Source organism: Falco rusticolus, chromosome 1 (genome assembly GCF_015220075.1).
Source record: "Falco rusticolus isolate bFalRus1 chromosome 1, bFalRus1.pri, whole genome shotgun sequence".
Classification (NCBI taxonomy): Eukaryota; Metazoa; Chordata; class Aves; order Falconiformes; family Falconidae; genus Falco; species Falco rusticolus.
The window spans coordinates 65,557,811-65,579,266 of NC_051187.1; the positions used below are offsets into that span (position 1 = coordinate 65,557,811).

The following is a 21,456-nucleotide window of genomic DNA, read 5'->3' on the forward strand; positions in this document are numbered from 1 at the left end:
ACATAAAAAGGCACATAGTGGGTGAAAGAGTGTGTCTTCGTTTAACACGCGTAGAAATGAAGCACAGAAAACATGCCCTCAGTGTTTTAAAAGTTACTGCTTGCCTGCCTGGGGAGAAGTTTTAATCATACTGAATGTTATGTTTCTGAATGAGCATTTTCCTGACTCGTAGGGTTATATAAAATTACTACAATTTTCAGAAAAAATTTACTTGAAATAGTGATCTTGGCAAATGTTTTTTCCTCACTGGTTATCCTCAAAATCCTTTTGAAGCCTCTGTGATTGACTGTTAAGTGTTTTTCACAGTCATCTGACATATCTTCCTAGCTGCGTGCTCTCCTGCTTAGTTCAGTCTCGTACAATTGAAGTCCCTAGAACGTTAATTAATTGTGAGAAATACTAACCAAAGTATTTTTAAAGGAAGTTTGTCCATGCACTCCGTTGGCTCTGTTGCTGGAGCATATCCATGTTAAGGCAGGCCTGTGAAGTTCTCAGAGAAGACTGAATGTGCTGTCAGGGTTTGTTTTCTTTTTGTTAAAACAAGTGGAAAAAATGTTTGACCTCTTTAAAGATAAATTGTAGGAAAAATGGCATCATGAATAAAACCCAGTTCACCACAGCAGCATCTGTAGCCACAAGCCCTTCCTTTTCTTTCTCTTTCATTACATATCTCTAACTCTCTCAGAACCTAATTTCTCCCCGAACATCCTTATACTTTTAGTCATCTCAGGAAGTCCAAGGGAGATACTGGATATTCTTTTGACCCCAGCCAGAACACCACGGGCTGTATCAGGAAAAGGAAATTAGACCAGGACCCTGTTTGTGGTCCCGCTTGTCTCCAGAGGAACTTCTGGGCCTTTTTGCAGGCTCCTTAGATTCCTTTCAGAAGTGGTAGGCATTGTCAGGGCTGCTTGCCTTTTGGCAACCTCATTTCATACGGATTAATTTCTTTTCTCCAAGCCCCTATCATGATCATCGGTTTTTTGTTACTAAATTTGCTAGAAAATTTGGGTCTATAATTCCCTCCCATTATAAGAGAGGGGTGTCTGAGCCCTTAACCCACTGCCATGCATCCTTACTTCCAAATTCTGCTACAGAGGAATCTGCAGTTGTACATACAACCTTGGTGTACGTAGCAGTGAATCTTTTCTGGTATGAATGTATGTTCTATCTGCCTGTTCTCAACACAGCATGAATTAGCATTTGGAAGTACAGCTCTTCAACCCTTCTGCTTCAGTTTTGCCATCTGTAAGTTAGAATTAATACTTTCCAGCTTCAAAAGACTGTTTTCAGAAATGTCAGTGATGTGTATATGATAATGATGGAATGTTCCCTGAGATTAGAGTTCCTTGGTATTTTGTTTTTGCTGTGGAGATGGCTAACATTACTTGTATTTTTAGGCCAAATAAGCAGAGTTTCCATTCACAGGTCTGCGACTCCTATCCAACAGAAGTGTACGTACCAAAGTCTGCAACTGCACACATCATAGTGGGGAGCTCTAAATTTCGGAGCCGAAGGCGTTTCCCAGCTCTTTCCTACTTCTGCAAAGATAACAATGTAAGTGTGAACTTGTAGCTTTGAAGTGGTTGCTTATTTTGGCCTTGCTTTCATAGTGCTTCTAGTAAGCTTTCACAAGAAAAAATCAGTGATTGTTTTATCAAATAAATAAAAGATTGTTAGTGTAGTCTGGTTAGCATGGCTTGTGCATATGGGCACACACTGGAATTACGGTTAGTTCATTAATAGACATTTAATGCAGTCATTTAAACTTAATTATCCAGCTTCATCATCCAGCTAACACAAAAAAGTGTGATCCCTGTGTCACAAGGAAGTGGATTTGTACAAAAGGTCCTGAAGCATGGGTGGCTGAATAGTGAAGGGCAGTAGCAGGCAGCTTAGCAGGCAACTGGGAGGAGAACAGAGCAGTTTAGGATCTGGTAGCCACAGCCTGAAAGCAAGGTGAGGAGGAGAAAAATTATACTTGCAGCAATTAGAGAATCAGGAGTAGCCTTTCAAGAGAAGATCTGTGACTAGACCCAAAAAGGATGGATGAAAGGGCAACCAAATTTTGGCTGAGCAGCATGTCATGGCTTTGTTGAAGAGGCTCTTGTCTGTAAGAGTGAGGAGTCCCACCTTCTGCTCTGTGACAGGTATTCTCAGGGCTAGGTGATGAACTGCCTCACTTATCTGTAACCGTTTGCAAATAACCTGTACCTAGACTATTTACATTTCTGTTTCTGGCAGCTGAGGTGAAGGAGACCCTTGCACTGAAGGATCCCATGGACTGGGTGTTTTTATGTTTGTGCCCCAGCCCCCTCGAACCTGCCTTAGCTCAGCTGTCAGTACCAGTTAGGAGAATGGTGCCCCTTTTGCACTCACAAAGGATCCGTGTGCCAAATATCTCCTCCTGTTTCAGTCCCAGACTGGCAAATGCATTGAAAGGTTTTCCCTAGTGCTGAGGGATGGCCAGGACTTCCCAAGAGACAGGGCTAGTGTGGGATTACAGGGTGTCTGCAGGGTTTGCCATGCAGGATGGGAGATATTCCCGTAGGATGTCACAAGCAGGAATCATAAGCTACAGTCTTCATGGAAATCTTATCTTTACAGTGGCCCCTGTCATAGGTTTAAGCTTCAGAAGGAAAGAATAAGACATTGTTTTGACTCCTTCTTTACCTTCTTATTTCATCAGAATCCTGCTTCCATAAAGTTCTATGAATTTGGCAACAAAACAGGAGGATAAGAAGATTTAAATAGTAAATACAGTCTCTGCATAAATCACTGTTACCTTTAATATTTCATTAGGGCCAGAATTTTCAAAGTTAATTACTTTGCATGATGGACGAAGTCCAAACATAAATATCTAGGATTCAAAACACTTGGACATTTCCAAATCTCAGTGAAGGAAAAGCTCTCATTTCCAAATCTCAGTGAAGGAAAAGCTCTCAGGGATCTGGTAGATTCCAATACACAGTGATCCAAATTGGATGAGTTTCATGGTTTCAGCCTGGATGTTTTCCCTGTTGCGGCTGGAATTCAGGTCAAGTTTCAGACCACCAGGGTCTGAAGTGTTGTGTTTACTCCTTCATGATCCTAGTTCAAAGGGCTAGGAAAAGGGTCAGGAATGTTGGAGGAACTACCGTCTTGTGAGTTTGGAGGTTGGCATGAGTTGCCAGCTAGTAGAGGGATGGGCAGGAGTGGAGTAAGGTTTGTGATGGTAGACATTGAACAGCTATGGTAACAGCAGGGTGGGAAGAGGTCTGCAGCATGCAGGGAAGATGGGTGCCACTCATCCAGTCTTTCATATCCAGAACTTTGCCATAGCTCTTTGGTACTGACAAATTCAATGACGATGTGACAGCTTACTCTGCGTCTTGCAGTATCTGTGTGAATATGATAATATAAAAGTCTGAAACTATCTGTTCAGTCTGGGCAATAGCAAAACATGACCTCATCTCTTATCCTACTCTTAAACATAGCCCAATAAATTTTATGGATGTAGCTCATCCTAAGCAATTTGTCTGGGTCAGCAGGATACCTTTTCATGGGTATCATGGGTAATGATTCCCACTTATAATACCTAACGATGACTAGGTCAGCTTATCTTCCTAGTTTTGCAGTACTGGCAGTGCAGCTGTTTCTTGAGCTGAGGCTAAACATGATCTTAACCCCAAGCCTAACTTGACAGACAAGCAATTGTCTCATACTGGTGCCAGCACATACCTTAGCCTTTTGGGCCCCCAAGATGATAGAATGTAAGGGGCTCCAGCCCATACTTCCCTGAATCCTAACCTTCATCCACAATCCTAACTTCAGCGTAATCTTGAGGTCTGTATCTGCCTTGTGACTGGTACACTACACATGAGACAGACATGTCTTCCTTCTGCTAAAGAGGAGGGTTGTGGACATATGAATACATACCTTTTGCTTCATGCAACAGAGGTGTAAGCATATATTAAATCACTGGAATGTGTGCTGATCAGCAGGCAAGACTCTAGATAACTAATAATCTGTTTGCAAAAACTTAATAATCGTATGAACAGTCTCTTACACAATTCATGGTTTCTGTATGTCCTGGTTTCAGCTGGGATAGAGTTAATTTTCTTCTTAGCAGCTGGTGCAGTGCTGTGGTTTGGATTTGGTGTGAGAACAATGTTGATGGCACATTGATGGGTTTGGTTGTTGCTGGGTGATGTTTATACTCAGTCAAGGACTGTTCAGTTTCTCAGGCCCTGCCAGCGAGAGGGCTGGGGGGCATGGGGAACTGGGAGGGGACACAGACAGGACAGCTGACCTGAACTAGCCAAAGAGGTGTTCCATACCATGGGACATCGTGCTCAGTATATAAACTGGGGGGACTGTCTGGGGCCTGGTGGATTGTTGCTCAGGGACTGGCTGGGCATCGGTCAGCGGGTGGTCAGCAGTTGTATCGTGCATCACTTGTTTTCTTTCCTCCCTTCCCTTTGGATTTCATTCCTCTCCCCCTCTCCCTCCTTTTCATTTTAACTGTTATTATTATTATTGTTCTTTCCTTTTTATTTTATTTCAACTATTGAATTGTTCTTATCTCAACCCTTGAGTTTTACGTTCCTTTCCGATTCCCCTCCCCGTCCCTCAGGGTGAGGGGGAGTGAGCGGGTGGCCGCGTGGCACTTCGTTACCGGCTGGGGTTAAACCACAACACTGTATTAAAGTTCCGTGTTTTACTGACGAACTACTGATAGCTCCAGGCCTTGGCTGAAAAAGAGCAGGTCCTTTCTCACAGTAGTAGGTGATGTGTAGGGCAGTCTGCACGGGTCACAACCTTCAGCAGGCAGATTTACTTCATGCTTATGTTCAGTGCTTAGAAAGTGCGTGTATTAGCCCCCTTGCCCTCTACAAATCTGGCTGCCCTCTGCCTAGCAGAAATAAAAACCTCCCTGCTCACCTATTTCATATGCTATTCCTTCTTTCCCAGTTTCACCTGGAGGTCTGATCCTGATGGGTCTGTAGTGAAACACTCTTGCTTTCTTCAACAGCACTGATTAATAAATGTACCCCAGGAGTCAGGCTGCCTGACCCACTTCCCATGCAGTAAGGTCTTTCTCCAAAGACAGTGCTAAAATGCTCCACTGTCAGTGATCCAGCTGCATGTTAGGCATTTTTATTTCTTGGACTCATGATTTCGGGCTGTTAAGTAAAGCATGCATTGGTGTAAGTTGGGTGTAATCAGTATCATAACTGGTAGGTGTGGATGGCAGTGCAAAAGGACCTGTTCTTTGTGTTGTATCAGTGTTTTTGTGATTACAGTGTTGTACTCACCACATCCTCTAGAGACGACCTTTCAGGTGTTATTCCACACTAGGGAAATACTATATTTAAAATATCTTTAAAGCTTGGATTCAAGACTAGACTTGGGCCAATGGGGTTGTATTGTTTTAATATTTCCTTGCCTTTTAAAAATAAGGTATTTACTAACATGTAATTCTTTTTACCACTCTGTCCTTCCCATGTAACTGTACACATATGAAAACATCTAATGAACTATTTTTGTAAATGCTTCTGGATGCTAAATAATTTCTGCTTAATAACTCTGCTGATGTTTTTCCTTTGTCCGTTTTCCTGCAGGCCTCCATATGCAGAAGCAGCCAGCCTTTGTCTGGCTTTAGCGCTCGATGCCTTGAGGATGAACAGATGCTCCAGGCCATTAGAAAAGCAAATCCAGGAGGTGATTTCATATATGTTGTTGACACTCGGCCCAAAGTAAGTACATTAAATTTCTTACACATAGCCAGACTGAGTTTGGGCTGAATACATTTGGGAAGGTGCGCAGTCTAAGTGACTGACCATACTTCTGGTCTTAGTTTCACCTGTGTAACTCCACAGGTAAATTAGGATTTATTAGGGGAGTCTTAACTAGGAGCCTTGCCCACATTTTTCTCTCTTCTAGAGTTGTTTCATTTACACTGACCTTTGATCTTTTTTGTTCTTAACAAAATGTAAAGATATAGCATAGTAAATAACTTGTAATAGTAACCGTTTCCACACACAGCAGAGCTATCACTAACTATATTACTAGCAAAAAATAATTCACATTATAAAACTGTATTTACAGTTGTTTTTAATGTTGCAAACATCTGCCTGCTTATACTAAAATTTTCCATGCAAGATTTCTCCTGCAAGTAGGAAAATCTCAACAACCTCTGCATAAGGCTAAGGAAGGACCATTTACTGAGGCTACAAGAATTGAGGAGATCTTCTCTGAATGTCTGCAGCACTTTTTTGTTTTTGAGAGAGACTCTGAAATATGGTAACTACTGATCTTAGATGCCATATCTATAATTAATATACATTATATTTTTATATACAAATTATATTAATATAATTTATATTTTTTATACAATACAATAAAAAATCCTTGGCAAAGATAAAAGCTTTAGAAAAATATAATGCTGTGCACAAACACAGAAACTCAGTAAGAATCTGGAAGAGAAGCTAAAAACCCCCTTGTGCCCAAACTGGCATGCTAGCAAACAGCTCAAGGTGATGAGGAATAGATGGGCTTCAGTGTCTGGAGGTGGGAGCAGAGATTTGTTCTTGCGCTATCAGTATCTTCCCTTGCTGAAGTTAAAGCACCTGAAGAAAAGAAACCAAAGGGGCAAATCTCCACAAAATCCCTAATAGATACAGGTTTGTTATAGCGTGGGAAAGAACAAAGGCCTGAGGAAAAGGAACAAGGAAGCTGTTTCAGTATCCTGACATCAGGAGGCAGAGGCTGAAAGGTCAATGTGGGTGAAGCTGAGAAACATGAGGGATGGAGTAAGGAAGGGCAAACCTGGCAGAGCTGGGGCAGAAACAAGGAACCTGTCTGCTTGGTGACCTTGGAGCTGGTGAGAAAGTGTTGGGCAGTCGCAGCTGTCATGGGAGGCAGTTGACAGAAAAGCGGGGCCTTGGCATGTCCCATCGCACTTTATAATTTGGTGACTTTGACCTTCAGTTCCTTCTTTTTTACTGGGAGGACAAGGATGTGTCATCGTCCTGAAGCAAGCAAATTGTGATGAGCACTAGGGAAGGACTGGTACCACTGTGTTGAGAACAGGCTTTAGATAAGAAGTGCAGACCTAGCTGCCTAAATAATGCTTGTTTAACAGTTTTCTGTGTGTAATAATAGTTACAGCATAATGTAGCATAATGTTTCCTGGCTGATGATACTGGTACTCTGCCCTAATTAAGGAGGTCACTTACTGATGGGATTTATTACAACTTACTGACTTGGCTGTTAATAATGTTTTACAAGGTGTTAACATGAAGGTCTCATCCTGTAAACTTTTCTGGTAAATGACTTTGAGACACCTCCTGTGTGCAATGAAAAAAGCTTGTACTTTAAGTGGAGAGAGTGAAATTGGCTTGTTCAGATGTGAATGTTGGCATATTTCCAGCAACGCTGACTTCTTCAGGAGCCAGTCAAGAGACACTGTTTTCGCTGGACTTTTCTAGAAAAAAAAGATTTTTATGTAAAGAAATGTGTATACACAGATTCCTACGTCTCTCTGAGCTGCAAGAACAGACTGATTTACTAAAGCTCCTGTGATCCCAGGTGCTAAATACAGCCTTGTTACAGTTTTGCACCTCTTAATGCATATATAAATCTAGAACATGTAGGAAGTGACAGGTATCAGTGCAAGCTCTTCCTGGCATTCCTCAGGGAACCTTTAACAAATGCAAATGTAAGATACCAAGCCTGATGCAAGGTTTCCCATTGCTCTAGGAGGCTAAAAAAGTAACTGCCTCTTCTCTCATCAGAACTGGTTCCTTGAGAATATTATGAATATTGATGGACCCTTCAATTCAGCATTCCAAAGTGTTCTTCCTATGCTGTCTTTTGTTGTGCTTGATAATTTTCAAAACAAAAGATCTGGCTGCAGAAGAAAGCTTTGTTTCCAGTTCATTTAAACATACCGGGATGACCATATGCAGAGTTTTACTTAGACTACTGCCTGTCTTAATTTTCTCCTTCCTCTATGTGTTTACAGAAGAAGCTGATATAAACTTACTGTTTATGAGTAAAACGAATTAGTTCTATAACTCTTTATAACAAGACGGGACTCGGTTATCCTCCATATTAAAGGAGATGCCAGGAAATCTGGCAAGTGAGGTCTTATCCCTGTAGAGGTTGTATCCTCATATTCACTGAGATTAAACGAGGACAGGCACAATTTAGAGTGCTTTACAACTGCTTTAAGAGCAACAGATGGAATTTTGGTAGGTGATGTGGAAAACATGTTAGTAAATGTTAGTGGCAGCTGCGAAGTTTGGCAACTGACAATATTTAGAATAAATGAGTGTCAGAAAGTCTTGCAAATTTAACCTGATATTTATTTACTTTTAAAGAGGGCTATTTCAGAAAGAAAGGATTTCTGTTATAAAATTGCTCTGCTGTAGAGACAGTTAACAACATTTCTTGTACTGATGACTAGGTCAGTTAGGGGCTAGATTTTTTTTTTTTTTTCATTTAGGGTTTCAGGGGGTTGTGGTGGCTTAAACTCAGGCATACAGATCTTTCTTTGTGAAGCTATATGCTGTTGCAGAGAGAGACTGCTTCATTTTGTTTATACCAGAACACAGACGTCCACTTCAAAAGAGAAATATCAGGATTCAACAGATAATTTATATCTTTCTAGCAAGTCCCACTGAGAACTCTGTCCTTAAAGGACATGCTCTTCACAGGCTGTATCTTTTTTTTTAATTGTTCATTGATAGTCAAAACATTAGCAGGCTGCTAGTTGATAGACAAGAATTCTTTTATGCCAGCATTTCTTCCTGAATAGCATACTACAAGTTAAAGGGAGTTTTCCACAGGAGTAAATGAAAAATGCTGGGTTTTTGCCTAGGTTCCTATCTTAGAGTATGGTTTCTTCTGTTTTATCATGAAATTCATGCAATGTTTCAATTCCTGATGGTGGTCCACAAATGTAACTGTGTTTTCCTATTGCCAAGTTCTCATCATGGGAATGGATGTGCTAGAAAGTGTGAATATGGGAAAAAATCTCCTATCTTCACGTATTACCTTGGACAGAATAACAGAACGGAAAAGTGGTCTCGCCTCTCTGTTTATGCATCTAAAATGAAGTTATATGGCATAAAGAGTTTTAGTCTTTAGCTGTTTCCTTTGAAAGTTAACACATTATGTTTGGTCTATGGAAACCTATCTTGACATATGACATAGACTTGTTCATCTCAGTTGGAGGTAGGTTGGCAGCAGACAGTCGGTGATGCTCACTCAATGGCAATGCGTTCAGCTCCAAATTAAAACTGAGAATCAGGAGTGTGTGTGTCTGGGGTGGAAGAGATCAGGAAGGGACACATTCTTGTGTATCTTATGGTACCACTAGATGAGTACTCAAGTATATTATTGTGAGTTTCAGAAGCAACCACAGAAGCAGCAAATAAGTAGCACTGCCTGCAATATTGGGAAATAAACTGGAAACAGTTACTTGCATAGCCTCTTGTTCCCTAGGCAATGCCTAAGACATAGTTTGTTTTGGTTTTTCATGAGCATTGGCTCTCACTGGGATGAAGATTAGTCACTTTTTTGTCCAATTGATGCCTCAGAAAGTCTCTACAAAAGCTTTGTTAGTGCCCTCCAGTCTGGATGTGCAATATCCATGGTTACTTAATTCTTATATCTTTCCTGCGCAGAAGCTGGTAAGTGTTTGGCGATACGGAGGTTCTGCCATGTGGGCCACTTTGTTCCTCCTGGAACCTTCATATTTCTTAGGAAGTTCAAAGGCTCCCCCAGCCTTACAGTGTGCATTTCATAGAAGAGCAGGGACTTCATGCAAAAAGACAATTTCTTTCTATTGGACAGTGAGATTTTGCTATAGGAAATTTAAAAACCCCAAACCTAGTAGTTAGGGTAATAAAGTAAAAATACTTAATTCACTTCTATCCACTCTATTTTTCAGCTCAGAAATCAACATTTGGCATAAGGGCCTTGACAGATAGTTTTCTTTTCCCCCAGAATCTCAAAAGGGGGGGAAATAAGCATTAAAAAATCCCATAATTTTATGCTTGGGACAACTGAAATAAAGAAGCATTTAGTGACTTTCCCATGCCAGTAAGCAAGTAACAGATTCAAAGAGAAAACTCCAGCTTCCAGCTGAATGTATTTTTTTCTGAAACACAGCAAAATATTTGATAGTGCTGCATTGCAGATGAAAAAATTTGTGGTAATTTTGTCAGTTTAAATCTTTCATGGTCTTACAGAACTAAAGCCAAGATACCATACACTTACGAAAAACTACTCCAACTCTCTCTTCATTATTCCAAGCTTCAAAGGAGTAAACTGTATTAACTTTTTGATTATTTGAGCAGTAAAACACAGTAACTTGGGCAACGTTACAGTGTACATATGCATGGCAGATAAGACACTGCCACCTCCTGGGTATACTCTGCTAGTAAGCATAATGCTGGTCAAAAATAAAATCAGCATAGCGTTTTAGAAACCAATTAAAACCTCTGCTCTTGCAGGGGAGCCCTATATAAGCTGTGTTTTTTGTGTCTAACCTCACTAACAAAGTTTCATTCGAAGTGTGTGAAATGGAGGTCAGAGCATCAGCAACCCAGTGCTCTGCAATAGGCTGTGAACAGATTTCCGATTCCTAACCTGCTGTGTTGATACTAAGATAAATGCTTCCTATTTGTGCCTGACTTAAATCACGCTGATGTATTGCAGTAGACCACAAGCTTTGTTTTGAGAAGAATCTGTTTGCTACTGGTTTTCGTCCACTTTTCCCCATTTTTTTCAGCTCAACGCAATAGCAAACAGAGCAGCAGGGAAAGGATATGAAAACGAAGACAACTACTCGAACATCAAGTTTCAGTTCATAGGCATTGAGAACATCCATGTCATGAGAAACAGTCTGCAGAAAATGCTTGAAGGTAATACTGTTTATTGAAAACTAGAGGAAAGATTCGATCCTTCTGTCGTACAAATCAGGATAACTGCTCTGAAATCAGCTGCAGTGAAAACAGCCAGGAAAAGAGATCTTTGCCTGTTGCAGCTGCCTGCAGCTGCCTGCTGGCTAATGGGGCTTGCGCAATGGAGCATCATCGCAACTAGAGATGATTTCCTAATTGTGCAAACACTTGTTTCATAGGTGAAACCCAGATATCATTTACTTTAATGACAAAATTCATTTGACTTCAATACATCTTACTGCTACTACATCTTCTATTGCAGTTTCCACTTCGATTGTTTAATGAAAAAAATTACTTACAGCTGGCTTTGATGCCAGGGAATTTTTTTTAAGCTCAGAAAATCTATGGTTTGATTCTTGTATGTGTTCAGTAAGGTAGTCATGCATTTTAGACTGTGAATTTTAATAGAAAGTTATTCATGCCCTGTACAGAGCACGTCGCATCAGGTCCATTTATTGAAACTCACAGTCAATATGTGTAACCGTTCAGCAGCTTCATAATCCCATGGAAATTAATTTCTTTATAGATACTTAGCAGTGTATAAACCAGCACATCTCTACTGCCATTTAATATTTGGAGCATAGTACTGTTTAGAGGCCTTCTGGGAGAAGGTTAAGGATAAATAAGCCATCCTTGACCCTCAAAAGCTTGTTGATTTTTAATAGGCAAATAGTAAATAGTGCTCACTCCACAGTGTCTCAGTGTTTTCTTCATGTATAGAATCACCACCTTCTGTCTTCATCTAGCTATTCCTGATTTGACGCTCTGCCCAAGCTCTTTTGTTCTTCATCTGTCTCCCATCAACTGTATGCAAATGTGAATTTTAGATTTAAGAAGGGCTTAAATTTTCCATGATGGGAGATCTGTGCTCTATTTTCCAATAAGAGCACTTTATGAAAACTAGAAGTAAAGTGTGATGCAGGTAAAACACTCCCTTCATGATGTATTTGTACTTAACTCCTTAGTCTAAGGGTCTCAGGAAGGAAAATAGAAGGAATTTTAGTTCACTGCAAAGAATTGTTTGGCTAGGAGAGAGGCTGAGTGAGTAAACCTGTCCCTTCATTTGTTCGGCTTCGGACCATCAAAGTTAAAATGTAAACAACCAGCCTGGGTGCATGGAACAGTGCTGTGTATTATTTTTGAGCCAGATTTCATGAGACAGGCCCATGGCCCAAACTGACATGTAACAAAGTGATTTCTAAAGCATTTAACACTTCAGGCTGCTTGGGAAGCGTGACTTAGCCATATGCTCAAAACATCTGCTTTTTCCATAGTTTTTGTATCTGCTTTGTTGAAATCCCGTATTTAGTGACCTGGCTGTTATGATTAGAAATTAGAGAAGTTAAATCTGTGATTTCAAGCACTTGAGGCTTTCAAGTACTTTTTCTTTTTTTAATCTTATGACTTTCAGTGTAAGAGCAGGCGTTTTCTCATGTAAGGTGCTGCATTGTTTTTCTATTTTTCCATTGGTATCAGTGTCCCTTCATCTGTTTCTTTGGTGGCCTTTAAATGGGTATTTATTACCTGATGTGCACATACAAAGGGGACCAGAACCAAAAAGGCTGTTAAGGATGTCGATAACATATTTAACATGGCTTTAATTTTTTATCAAGGAGTACTCAACCATATCTAGGTGAATAAGGTAAAGCATTGCGTTACATTACAAACATTACAAAATATGTCTGCTGCTCGTGATCTGTTGTGAGATGTTATAAGGTACATAACAACCTTTGGAAAGAAAAATGAGGCTGATGAAAACTGATTTTAATTTAATGTGTGTTGTGTTATTGCTTGAAAGCGTGCATCATGGAAAAGAGGACATCCAGACATAACAGGTTGGATGTGTTGCAGGAGTGCAAGGGCGATTTTATTTAACTTACTGGAATTAAGCAGAAGTGAAGTTTGGATAATCTTTTTCACATGAGAGACTGCAGATTATTTTCAATATATAATTGTCAATAACTTCCAGTGCTGAGGAAAGGTGAACAAAAAGTAACTATTCAGTTTTCCATTGGAAAATGCACTTATATTAGGAATGTGTTCTTTTCGATGATGTTTCTGCAGGGAAAAGCTGAAGAAATTAATTCATACTTATAATACTGTCAATAAGTTATTTGAGTAGGTAAAAAAAAATGGGTTTCAGCTTTTTTATTTTACAGTAATTCTAGCAATTTTATTTATTTTAAATTTAACATGTATTTACTCTTGTATAATATATTTTGGCAAAATATATCAGCATTATGAAGTGATTACATTTGTAGGATAGTGAGAATTTTCTCAGAATATGCAAAGAATGTTGAGATTTGACTGTACTCTGGAAGTAAAATGCATTTCAACATGCTGGAATTTCCTGCCAGGAAAAAAAAAATTGTTTTACTTTTCTCTCTGCTGCCTCATATTACTTTGGTGAAGTATTGGGGTTTGGGTTTTTGTTGGTTTTTGGTTTGGGTTTTTTTTTTTTTTTCATTTAAAGAGAGGTGTATATGAAGATCCTTGTGATATTTTTGATCCTGCACACAACCTCCTTGAAACAATTTTTAATATTAGAAGGAAATGTTGGACAAGGACTTTTCTCAGTAAAGATTCGAGGGCTGACTGAGGCTGCTGTTTGGCATTTGTGATGGGGTGAGCTTTGCCATACATCCAGGGCCAACCAAGACTTGACCCCCTTTCATTGTGCATTGAGATGACGACCCCAGGTGCTCCTGTCTGTATTTAAACAGCAAATACGAGCTTCTCCTCCTCTCATACCAGAAGCAGTAGGTGCTGATGTAAGAGCAGCCCTCTGATCCTTGGACTTCGGTGACGGATCATCCAGAAAGAGAGCATAAGGGTTGGGCCCACAGCATTTACTCCTTCCTCTACCTACGGCCATCCTGCCAGAAATAGGGAACCGGTACAGCATCCCCCTCTGGCACGTTTGCTGGTGGAAGAGGCAGTTTCCACCAGGTCTTGTTTGTTCCTCCCCTCCTGGGGAAGGGAGCACCACTGGATTGCTATGAGCTCTGCCCCAGGGCTCTTGATTTTCCTGTGCTCACCCAGCAGGTGCATCAGACCTTATTTCTCCAAGATTTTGGTACATTTTCTGCTGAGATGGAAATGCCTTTTCTCCTTAGAATAAGCCTCATGATTGAAGTAATAATTGAACTCAGTATTAAGGTCCAGATTGGTAGCCAAAATCATGTGAAATATACAGTGTATGCCTTTAGGACAGTCTGAACTTTGCTCAGTGAAGTAGTCAGTAAATATTGACTCTAATTTGGTAGTGGGAATGAGCGAAGCACTATTTCAGCCTTACCTTGGGCTTTGGTAAACAGAGACAGCAGCTTCATCTGCTAATTGGTCATGCTTCCATCTGCACAGGGGCATTAATCATGTGAAAAGCTGTTTGTTCTCAGTGCTGCTGCCTATGCATTTTTATAAATATCCTTCAAAAATTACTTTTAAAATAACCATCTGGAAGAGGCTCTATATACAAAGATTGCAAAATTTTGTATGGACGCGTTAGGCTATTATGCCTCCGAATTAAATGGAGTTAAGACAGTCAGATACGTTCAGATGCGGTATAAACTCTGATTTTGGTTTGTAAAATTAAATTCCTATTACACTGAAGGAAACTAAAGTTACACCACTGGTCATAAGGGCCATAATTAACTGAGTCTTTTAGAAGATTTCCACAGGACAAGACACCTACTAAGACATTGTTAATTCACAGATCATACATTAAGTCAGTAAAAACTGTGACATTTTTCACTGTATTCTTTGAAGGAGTTTCACTGGTTAGTATCTTTTTTACTTAAAAGATAGTATAATTCTACATAGATCAAAATATATGCATAGTCTATTTATGGGGTGAATTTAGTATCTCACTGTTGAAAACAGATTGCACCAAACGCTGTACTTTCTTTGCTGCTGAATTGAGGTATATGGTTTAGATTCTGATTGCCTTTTTTTCCCTCTGATGTCACAAACGCTGAAATAATAAAAAATAGACACTGGGGCACAAGAGGATAGAAACTTAATGTTGTAAAAACTGGGAAATTAATTTTTTTGTTTAGACATGGCACAGAGCTTGGAAAGTCTTCAGGAAAATATTTTCCTTGATGAACAATGGCTTTTCCTCACCATCAGAATACTTTCTGACTACTAGTGAAATTTTAGTAAGGTTTCATTCAGGGATGGAGAATTGTTGAGTGAATTGCTTTAACTCAAACACCATCATCGGCGGGGATGCTGAGGCTGGGGTTGGTGGGCCTGCTCTCACAGAGCGTCACCAGCGAACGCGGCTGGTGACGGGAGGCGGTGGCACCGTTCAGCGCCTGGCTGACAGCAGAAATCGTGTGCTTTCTGTTTCCAAGCCCTCGTTATCCTCTCAGGGGTTTGAAGACTTTGCTCCCAACACAATTTTGGAAAATCTGTGCTGCACAGAAGGATGTATTTGGTAAACTGATTGCAAAAGCCTTTGTAACAGCTTCTCTTTTTAACTTAAATCAACATGTTGGGTAAAATTTGACCCAGCCCCATTTCTTAAATCTATACTTTTTTTCAGTGGTAAAATTTGACTGTGAAGCAGCCATTCTTTTCAAAAGACAAATTTTTTATACAGGGGTTATCTGAAGAGATAACTCCTAGGTTCAACAGTCAGTGAAAGCTTAAGGGACTACAATTACTGTACGTTTCAGATGTAATTTATTTTACAGTTTGTGAGCTGAAATCACCTTCAATGAGTGACTTTCTGTGGGGCCTAGAAAATTCTGGCTGGCTGAAGCACATCAAAGCCATTATGGATGCTGGCATTTTCATTGCAAAGGTAAAGTGTGTAAAATGAGACCAAAACTTGGACTAACCAGATACAGAAAGTGAGGCCCAAATTCCATTTGTGGGTAACTTCTGCTATCTTCAGTTATGTTGTATCTGAAAAATCCCATCTTGCAATGCTTTCATACACGAGGAGAGATGATTCCTAGATGCTGTCATGTGGACATTTTGCTAATATGGTAAAAAAAAAAAGTTTGTTCTTTTCACCGAAGAATTCAAATGTACTAAAGCCTCTACTAGCCTGTATCTTGTTATACAAGATGTTTGATTGTCCCATCTTTACTCCCCAGCAGTGATTGTCACTGTTTCTTTCCCTATTTTCCCTGCCTCCTAAACTGGTTTCTGGACGTTTTCTTTGTTGAGGATTTCTGTTTGAGGACTACTTCTTTGCATGGTCGTTGTCATATAGGAATATTGCCTGCTGTGGTATCCCCTCTCAGTTATTCAGCGACCAGCAAAATTCACCCCCTAAACTAACTCCTGTGTATCACCACACCCAAACTCTCTAGAAGCTTCTACTCTTATATACTCAAAAACAGTTTCAGAAAACAGTTGTTGGCTTTGATGAGAAATTATTTCTCCTAATCCCACCCAGAGTAATGCAGGTATTTGTCATCTACCAACAGTAGTTTTGATTTTATTACCCCCTTCCTTGTGCTCTGCCTTTTACTATTTCAGTTTTTATTTTTGAGATTAGTATTACAATTTCTCCTAGACCATTTTATTCACATGACTGCTACGTATGACTATATGGATAAAACTTCATGGGTTTCCCTCTTCAGTAGCTGCTTCTCTTGCTTTGCTTCTTCCTGCTCAGCAGGCAACTGTAGTTTCTTACCAGAAAAGCAGCTGTAGGATGAATGCACATGTTATTATTTCTCCCAGCCCTACGAGCTTTAATTAGCTTATAGAAGTCAGGTCATTTACATTAGCTCTTGCCAACTTTTCCCCAGTGGCTAGTCTTAAAATACTGTCCAAAAAAATTTATCCTTTGTCCATGTGCTTGCTAGCCTTGTGCCTCCTTACACATGCATTTTGACCCGTTCTTATTTGTACAGTTCCCAGTTGTTGGTCTCCTGCCCACAGGGATTCTATTTTGGTAGAAATTACTTGTCTCTTGAGGTAAACAGATAATTTATTAATATTCCTTGTTCCCTATTAAGCCCAAACTTAACTTAAATGTTTGTTTTCCTAAGAAATATCTTTCCTAACCTATTTTATTTCTCTGCATTCTAAATCCAGTTCTCTTTAGAAATGACAAAGGCCAAAACCCTTAGAATTAAAAAAAAGCCCTCAAGTTCCAAAAATAATGCCACACCAGACTTTAGAGAACTTTGTATATCTCTTCTTTATGTGTTTATATATAAAATGGGAACCTTTCTCCCCAGTTATTTACATTAAAGATACTGTTATAATCTTGTTTATTAGATGTGGAAGTTTGCCACTGCCACAGGCTTCCCCACAAACCCTTACAAGTATGTCATCAGCGTGCAATGCAGCGTGCTGTAACAATATCCGTGCTACTGCTGGCATCAGAAGCAGGCATTGCTGTTACTGACACTACCATCAAGATGAGAAATTACAAGCCATATTGCAAGTATGGCTGTTCTGTTACTGCTATGTGAGTTAGAAGATTCACCGCATCTGAATCTGCTTTAGGTAGTTGTCTGCTCTGACAGATTGATGGGTGTTAATTGAAATGGATCCCACATGCTCCAGTAGCGGAGCATAAACAGGTGAGGCTGCAACCACCATATTGTATGGGATGGGATGAGATGAGATGAGATGAAATGAAATGAAATGAAGCCCTTTCAAAGGAGAGGAATACACTCAGCTTAATTCAAGAACTCTGTGGCAGAATCAAAAATGAACAAGGTTTCCCTGTTCCCAAATTAATATTCTCTATATTGCACTGTCTCACTGTCCCTCTCTTACCACTGCTTTTCTCCCTGCTTGTGAAATTTCTGACTTTTTCTGTATCCTTAGGCTGTGGCTGAGGAAGGTGTGAGTGTGCTTGTTCACTGCTCTGATGGCTGGGATAGAACAGCCCAGGTTTGCTCTGTAGCAAGCCTTCTTTTGGATCCGTATTACAGAACTGTGAAGGGATTCATGGTAAGCAGGTTCTTTTTCACAGAGTAAATAAAGTATTATGGCATTATTTAAGGTTAATATCTTTGGGTTTAATGGAAAAGAAATTTTCCTTCAATATACCTTTTTTTTTCCCCGGTCAGAAGGGGTTTTTTTCTATCCAAGTTACAGTCTCCCAGTTTCTGTATGAAATGTTATCAAAGATGGGGGTCAGTTGGGCACCCATTTTTTTTTTTTCCCTAACCTTGACCAAGAAACTTTCTTGCAGCCCAAGAAGCTTTCATGCAAGCAAGATTGTGTATTCCATTTTCAGGGTCAGTGAAGTTTTGAGTGTCAGTAGTGTGTGCTCCCTAGATATTAGATTGCGATGACCAGCTGTGTTGGAAAATCTGTTCCTTTCCCAAGCAAATCAGCATTAGTAAAGCATCTAGGAATGCTTATCTAGTTACTGGTCATGTGTTAAAGAGATGTTTGAGATGTTTTTAGGTTCTGTTTTGGAAAATGATGAATCAAGCTAATTGAAGATGTGCTGAAATAACAGCATCCTATCTGCATCCATGAAGAGTGCCACTTTCCCTTGAGCTGGTGGCAGTGCTAATCATTCATTATTTTTCTGCTTATTCTAATATTGCTTGCTTGCATCATTCCTGCTTGTCACTTTTCTGCTTATTCTGAGAATTAACTGGGATTCCAATACTGCTTGTTTACACTACTCTTCTGCCTGCTTCAACACGTGTCAGCTCTGCTCCACAGCGTTGAATGCAATATTCTCATTTTAGGTGTTGATTGAAAAAGACTGGGTTTCCTTTGGTCACAAATTTAACCACAGGTAAGGCAGTGCTACGGTTTTCCTATAGATGTTTTTATGTAGTTAGTATCTGCTGCCATTCCAGTATTATTTCCTTGTTGCTTTACAAGCGTATCAACAGAATGCCCTCAGGAAACCGCCATACCCTTTTCTCCTATTCTATAATTGAGCTGACGGGAAAAATCAAAGTGAAATATTTTTGTATCAGTTTTTTCTTATAATTCCACTCCAAGACTGGTGTTGGGAATCTTGAGTGCTGGTCTTGCAGTTGCTACGAGCATGGAGAGATCCATGTGAGAGAGAAGTAGCGTGTATGTGGCCTGCAAAATCGCTTTGGACTCCAACAGATCTTCCAGTAGTGCCAAGACTCCTCATGTAGGTCTCTGTTCAGTAAAGTCTGCAACTTCCAGGATGGTACTTAATCTTAGGCTTGTCTGTGAGTTATCTATTACATAAAATATGCCATTCCTATTTCACTCTGTTCTAAAAAAACCAGTAGAATATGTTCAGAAACATCAGGTAAAGCAAAGCAGAAAGGCGTCTATTTGGACAAGTTATTTTGTACATCCATTATATAAATGCTATAATATAATGAAAATCTTTGAAGACTTCATTTCTTTAAACATGGATAAATATCCACGCTTTCTTTCTTTGTTGTATTTCCTTCTAGTTTCTGTAAAAGTAAAAAAAAATCAGGTTTTGTATTTAATTACATCATATTGCTTGATTTGAATATAAATTTGTTCTAGTTTCAAAAAACACAACAAAACTTTCAGGAAACCTGTGCAGCTCCACACCACCTGTGAAATTCCATCAGGAATTACTACATTTAATATGATACTGTCAGATGTCTGTTATTATCAGTGGTGAAAGATATAATGCAATGTAATCACCACGGATAGCTGTGGTTTGCAGTTCCATATTGCTGTATTTTCTTTGATGCATACTCATAGTAGAATTAGAAGTTTCAATTTTAGGCGTTCCTGGGATTCCACTCTGTTGACATATATAGATAGATATATATATGCACATATATATGTACACACACACTAGACAAGCAGATTAATTCAAAAAGCTTTTTCCTGTTATGTAGACTTATAAAATATTTTTTACTTCTATGTGGTTTATATTTTCAGGCTCCTTTCTTCATTGTAAGTGGTTCCACAGGACATCTTTATAGACAGAAAGTTTGATGTTCACCTGAGTTATAGTAGCATGTAAACACTTCCCACTTTTTAAAAATTTCACGAAGAGCGGGCAGCTGAAAAAGTTTTCTGGTTATTCTGTTCCTCTCCTGCTCAGTTTTCTGGTTTGGGGAATGGTCTGCCATTAAGAAACTGTCAAAGATACATTTTTGCTATTAAGTCATTGCAGTCTTTCTTACGATAACTTCTGTTCCTGTGGTATAACTTAATAGCATTAACATATGGCTAAGCAGCAGCCAGATGTTAGTAGCTGTAAGGCAACAAGACACCAGTAAAAGGGGTTTTGTTGTTGTTTGTATTGGATAAATTCTGCCCTCATTCTACTTTATGAATCTTGCATCGTTTTTGTAAGTAAAAAATACTAGCGGTCGAGACTTTAGAAATTAATGCCTACGATATAACTTGCATGCTAAAAGCAAGGGGTTTGTTTTCATTAGTGTTAAATTCCTACAGGATTTCAGGTTATAACTGAATGTATCTTGTTTTGTTTCAGGTATGGCAATTTAGATGGAGATCCAAAGGAGATATCCCCTGTTATTGACCAGTTCATTGAGTGTGTTTGGCAATTAATGGAGCAGTTACCTTGTGCCTTTGAATTCAACGAGAGATTCCTCATCCACATACAGCATCATATCTATTCTTGCCAGTTTGGGAATTTCCTGTGTAACAGCCAAAAGGAGAGAAGAGAGCTGAAGTATGGAAGTCTTTTATTTAGTCGCATATTTATGTGTGGGATCTGTGGGTGGCGGTGTATTGAAGAGTCGAGGCATTTCCCAGTCTACACGTACGTGCCTTTTGTAAGGCGCAGGGTGCAGTGTAGGCTTCTTGGCTGTTGTCTTCTGGCCACACAGATTAATACCAAAAAAAGTTGATCCTCTGCAGTGTGGCTGTGCTGGGAGTGTAATCCACAGTGTGCATGACAGGGATTAGTGAAAACTGACAAGAGCATTAGTCCTTCAGCGCTGTGGCCCTGCTTTTATTGCAGCATTAACAGCATACGAGGCAAGCTGTCACTGTAGCTCTAATACTTACTCTAGGTAAGTTCTCAGTTTAGAGTCACTGCTGTTCTGTTTTAGCTTTGGATCTCACGCGAGGACACTGTAGCCCTGATCTCTGGGATGCTTTCTTACGAACAGCCTTTTTGTCTAGTAGCCCTCCCCAGGACTGAGTCAGCAAACTATCCCTCTGCTGTCTGGCCCCAAAGCAATTATGAATTAACCTACCTGCCCTCAGGCCCAAACGGAGACAATTAATGTAATTCCTGGCAGTGCTGATGTTCATGTCTGGTTCCTAGGGCCCTGGCTCTTCAGGTACATCACGGTACCCACCACTTTTCTGGTGCAAGCTGACCGTGTCGGCAGTAGTAACGGGAGGAAGGTGGGAGTTACTGCTTGCTGCTGACATTTGGTCCTTTTCACTGCTCAGATGCAGGGCAACCTCAGTGCCATAGTCCATTAAAAATCAAAACCTTCACAGGCCATCATATCTCAAGACCTAATTCCATGAGAAATTGCAGCTCGATGGTGTAGGAGTGCTTTCAGATGGAGGGATCCCCTTGGTGTAGAGATTGGTCTGAAAACCA

General features: G+C 39.9%; 1 protein-coding gene across 5 annotated transcripts in view; it reads left to right on the forward strand.

Moving 5' to 3' along the window:
- MTMR7 (myotubularin related protein 7) overlaps positions 1-21,456 on the forward strand; it is a 53,413-nt gene that overhangs the window by 24,157 nt on the left and 7,800 nt on the right. For 2 of the 5 annotated variants that reach the window (XM_037382233.1, XM_037382264.1), the window contains exons 5-11: positions 1,429-1,557; positions 5,604-5,738; positions 10,784-10,916; positions 15,656-15,765; positions 17,760-17,885; positions 18,641-18,690; positions 20,368-20,568. In XM_037382233.1, the coding sequence (XP_037238130.1) occupies positions 1,429-1,557; positions 5,604-5,738; positions 10,784-10,916; positions 15,656-15,765; positions 17,760-17,885; positions 18,641-18,690; positions 20,368-20,568 (884 nt within the window). The remainder of the gene's footprint in view (positions 1-1,428; positions 1,558-5,603; positions 5,739-10,783; positions 10,917-15,655; positions 15,766-17,759; positions 17,886-18,640; positions 18,691-20,367; positions 20,569-21,456) is intronic. The other 3 variants (XM_037382246.1, XM_037382239.1, XM_037382254.1) reach the window with 3 other exon arrangements.